The following is a 5,228-nucleotide window of genomic DNA, read 5'->3' as shown; positions in this document are numbered from 1 at the left end:
AAGTAAATATGTTTTGCTTCACCAGATCTCACACGATTTATAAGAGGTTTGGATGTTTTGTTGGAAAATAAGACGAAAGTAGCTATTGATTTATTACAAATATTTTGAACGAAGTTTGAATTGAAAAATGGCATGCATTTTCAAATAGAAGTTTGTATTATTCTGCATAACACATCCTCTGGTAAACATAATAAACAAAGTTAAGTCAAGAGATAGCATGGATGGGAATGATTCTCATAGCAGAGATTAATAATATATGCCAGTAGATGACCACTTACATATTTGTCTGTCCTAACTCTTAAGAGGAAAAACCACTGCTAGTGTGGTGTAGCATATCACACTCAGTGGTTTTACATGTGCAGCTGTCTTCTCATTGTGATAATAAAATCATGTGCTCAAAACCATTATTTATGGCCAAATTTGTTTCCATTATTTATTCTTAGTTCAAGGACTAATGAAATTCATAACTATGGGTGAGCTGTGAATAGGAATGGTAAATTGTTCCTGATGGTTCTTTGTGCCGCATGTCAAAGAAAATAAAAACTCACCTTTAAAATCTCGCTGCTCCTTCAGCTTCTGCTTGTTCAGTTAAGAACATTGGTGGACCGAATGGAAACCTTCCATGCAGTTGAATCAATCAGCTGTCACTTTAAAGCTTTTATTTGAAAAGCTGGGGTGGGGTGGATGTCCAGCCCATGAATCAGATATTCATATTCATGTATCATTTTCTGATCCTGACAGAATGTAAAGCGAAATTGTATTGTTTTGTGTGATGTCAGGCATTGCAAAAAAAGTTGTCTATCGTGTTATTTTGATGTTCATCTTTGAAATTGAAGCTGATCTCAAAGTCTGGCTGAAGAAAGTGTCTAAAAACAAGACATTGTTTAACCAAACTGATTATGAACAGTAGGTCATATGTAGTTCACTTATTTGCAGAAATGTTATGATTACAATCAAAAAACCGAGTGAGTTTAGTATTAAAGTCATACATGTGTCCTAAATGTAGACACTTGCCCTATACAGGCCTTGCCATTTACAGTAGGATGACGATCTCTTGTAACATGACCGAACATATTGCATTTTTATTGGATATTTAAAGTGTATCTTAAATGGCTCTTAAAATTAAAGCATTAGTTGCTTGTAAGAGTTATTTGAGCGCAATTATTACAGGTGATTTTTGACCATTGCATTTTGATTGTCTAAATATAAAGCTTTTACAGATGTAATATTCAGGGGCTCATATTGTTATTAACGTGGGCCTTGTAAAAAAATATATATATTCATTTGGCAGCATATTTCCCTCACAGCCCTGAGGGAAGGTTTCATTTTACATTGACAGGGGTTTACCAAGCTTGACGTGCCCAGACAGCTTGTCTCAAAGTCTGGGGCCAGGCAAATTGCAAGGGCCTGTGCTTGAGTTAGCCTGGAGACATCTCTGGACTTCAGGAAATTGAGTAAACACAAACGTCATCCTACGACCTGAAACACCTCCTGAAGCCACAAGGTAAGCAGCAAAATGAGTGTGTTTACTCTTCAGTAAAGTCGTCGATAACTTGCATCACTTTTGTACTAAATCTATTGTATTTGGACCAGGGCAGGTGATCTTTGCAGTGGCGCAGTAACATACTTGAACCTTTTATGATACCCAAAATGCCTTGTGTTGCATATCTAAAATCTTTTGTTGAATAAGGGGAAAATGTAGTGTAACAACCTCTGCTAAGATTATCTTATTTTGATGTTTAATTTTTGAAAATGACCATCCAGGGAAGTGAGCAGAAACCTGTTTATTTATTTTATTTTTTCAATAAACACAGTTCACATTCATGTCTTATAGCTATAACAGCACTAATATGCAGTTAATAATTCTGATTTTATCTAATAAAATATCACGAACGGTGATACACCAATATATCTCTTGGCATTTGCAGTGCATATTATTCCTAATAATTCACTATATATTGGTTAGGTTTGCAGTACACAAGCTAGCTGGTTGTCAGCATGCTGAATTTCAATCTGTAAATAAATCGAAAAGAGAATAAAGTCAGAATATGTCATTTTTGATGGTATTTCATGGTAGCAGTAACATATTCAAATGTGGAAATAATCATTACATACCTCTCACTTTTAGATTGGTGGAACATTCTGCTTTGCCAAATGAGTTGACTGCCACCACTTTGTACTCGCCACTATGTTCTGGCCCAACTCGGATGATGTACATAGAGCAGACTCCATATGCATTTGTGATGTAGTAGCTGTTGTTGGAGTTGATGCAGACGTTGTTGAGGTACCACGCAACATGTGGAGTGGGGAAGCCACGGACAGCACAGGTCATGTACAGCTGAAAGCCCCGTGGTGGACTGTGGAATTTCAGTGGAACCAAGATGGAAGGTGGCCTCTCAAAAGTTATCATAACTGGTGACCTTGTGACTAGTGGCACTAGAAATGAGAAAAAGGAATAGTTCAGCCTAAAATGTAATTTCTGTCATTGTTTTCTAATTCTCATGTCGTCCCAAATCTGTAAGAGTATTAAAAAAGGAGAATTGTACTGCTTGCTCTTAATGTACTGCTATGATCAGATCACTGAGTCAGTGTGTTGAACTTTAGTCCAGATCAATCAGACTCATGAATGAATCATTCAGAGTAGTTTTGAAAATCGGTTCACCCAAGTCATTGTAAAGATCTAATTCAAAATAATGATTTGTTAATGAATCAGACATCGCTATTTCTTTCATGAACTATTATGCATCAACAAAAATGTGTGAATCTCATGATTTTGTTATGATGGTCTGTTTTTAACTCTAAGTTATTGTATGGCGTCAGAAGACCTGTAATATCACACATTGTCTTGAACTACTTGTGTGGTGATTTTACAGCCTTCATTAATCTTGAAAGCCTCACAGTACACATTCACAACTGCATAAAATGAGCAACCATTAAAAAATCTTGACAATTTCTTGTGTTTTTCGCGGAAGAAAAAGTAATTCAGGTTTGGAATTACGTGATGAAATAATGATAATTTTAATTTTATGGATGCACTGTTCCTTTCATGCAACAAATTATTATGATATACTGTACAAGGAAATTGAGTAATATAACAATTAATTGAGTGAGCACTTGTTTTTACTCTCCAGCAACCTACCTCTCAGCTCGTTGACACCCCATGTTGGTGATTTAGAGGGATCAGAAAGTCCCATATCATTTTTTGCATAGACTCTGAAGTGGTATTCACGACCAGGGTGGACAGAGGTAGTGTAAGTGTTGCAAAACAGGCGGTCGGCAATTGTGCGCCAAACACGTGTGTTGGAATCACGTTCTGCCACCATGTAGTGCAGTCGATCATCCTTCTCCTGGTCTGGAGATGGAGCCCATGTGATAATGACTTTACCATAAACAACCTGTTCTAGCACCACTGGGCCTGGAGGCTTTGGTTGATCTGTAGCCAGAAGAAAAATAAAGAAAGTTTTGAAGCTGTAGGGGTTGGCGCGTGTGGCAATGAAAGTAATAAATTGGCACGTGAAGGATTCAATTAAAATTGTGTACCCCAAAGGACCTTACAGCCAGTAGTGGTGCATATTGGGCACATGTTTTATCCATTTAAACAGCCTTACAAAAGTAGACTAATTAAAAATATTTGGTTATATATGAATTTACAGGGGCACTGAGAGTTGCTTGTTGACACAAGGGCACTGCACCCGCTTAGAGCTGCTCCTGCATGCAGCAAGGCCTAATTATTAGTGTGATAAACTGGACAGTGTAGTCACATTCACATTGGTGATGCACTTTGGTCTGATTTTTGCTCTCTGCATAATTTATAGAGGCTACTTAAGGCAAGGTTTTGAAATATTGCACATACAGGATATGCAAAGAGGTTGTTGATATGGCAGTGATTTAAGATGCTGTAAGTGATCTTACATTCTCAAACTACTTATGTATTTGTATTAGTGGTGAGGCTACATAAGGGCCAGGGTGGCACCAGCTCACTCAAATTGATGGCTGGTTCACCCAAACAAATGACAAAATTGGGTCCCACTTTATATTAAGTGGCCTTAACTACTATGTACTTACATCAAAAAATAAGTACAAAGTACTTATTGTGTTCATACTGTATTGCAAAACAATTTCGCTGTTATTGAGGTGGAAAACGGGTAAGATTAGGAACAGGTTTGGTGGTATGGGTAGGTTTAAGGGTGGGTTAAGGTGTAAGGGATGGGTCAACAGTGTAATTATAAATGTAATTACAGAAAATAATTACAGATGTAATTACATGCAGATATTTTTCAAATATAAGTACAATGTAAAAACATGAACACAATAAGTGCATTGTACCAAATGATTAATATAAATGTAAGTACATAGTAGTTAAGGCCACTTAATATACAGTGGGACCCAAAATTGTTTTTTGTAGGAAAGAAGAAAAATCCTGCATACATGACAATAATACATTAACATAAGAACTTCTTGGTAACTAGCAATCAATCCAGTCCAAGTGCACTCCCACTGTAAAATGTCACTGATTGCACTACCCACCATACCTGAGATTCAGTTTCTATTTGTTGAACTTCCCAATGTTTTCAAATGATGTTGGAATACACTGCATCATGATCACCGAGACACAGTCGGATCCTGGATGTCCTATATCTTTAGCAAAGCAGCATGTCAAGCCACTCTATGAGGATTACCCTAAGATCTACATGTAGTGTTATTTTGTGTTTGGGGTTGTTTGAATAGAGAACACTTGCTCTAAATAATTGTAAGTGGTTTGCTAACGTTTAGTGAAGCTACAAACCAAAACACGACCCAAAATCCAATTGTGTATATTGTTTTAATGTACTTTTTGTACTTCCGGTATTGTTTGGACCTTTTTTTTTTTACGATATAGGGCACATTATCTTTTATGTATAATGCTCAACAGATAACATTTTCAAGTTTTTTTTATTTTTTTTTTTATTTAGGCATATATTTTTTTACCTTTTTCTCTTTCAGCCAAAAACTGATAATGTCATTTTAGTTGTTGAAATTTGCATCCCCATTTATGCCCTATGTATTGTACAATTATGCACTTTAGTTTGAGAGTAGTTGTACTGCCATATTTCATCAAGGTCCACTCACTTCAAAATTTTTGGCCTCTCCACTGATTTGTATATATTTGAATATCTTGCAGTAATGTTCAGATATATTGTAAAATGCATCCTTTCTTTCTTTCTTTCTTTCTTTCTTTCTTTCTTTCT

General features: G+C 36.2%; 1 protein-coding gene across 1 annotated transcript in view; it reads right to left on the bottom strand.

The window, feature by feature from the left end:
* Positions 1–1,966: 1,966 nt before the first annotated feature.
* LOC107549307 (immunoglobulin-like and fibronectin type III domain-containing protein 1) overlaps positions 1,967–5,228 on the bottom strand; it is a 14,495-nt gene continuing 11,233 nt past the window's right edge. The window contains exons 17-19 of the mRNA XM_016230348.1: positions 3,140–3,550; positions 2,116–2,436; positions 1,967–2,013 (exon numbers count right to left, since the gene is read on the bottom strand). Of these exons, the coding sequence (XP_016085834.1) occupies positions 2,009–2,013; positions 2,116–2,436; positions 3,140–3,550 (737 nt within the window). The 3' untranslated portion in view covers positions 1,967–2,008. The remainder of the gene's footprint in view (positions 2,014–2,115; positions 2,437–3,139; positions 3,551–5,228) is intronic.

The sequence above is a fragment of the Sinocyclocheilus grahami genome, unplaced genomic scaffold (genome assembly GCF_001515645.1).
Source record: "Sinocyclocheilus grahami isolate Dianchi unplaced genomic scaffold, SAMN03320097.WGS_v1.1 scaffold368.1, whole genome shotgun sequence".
Lineage (NCBI taxonomy): Eukaryota > Metazoa > Chordata > Actinopteri > Cypriniformes > Cyprinidae > Sinocyclocheilus > Sinocyclocheilus grahami.
Note: the sequence above shows the minus strand (reverse complement) of the source record. Positions and strands in the feature narration are given on the sequence as shown.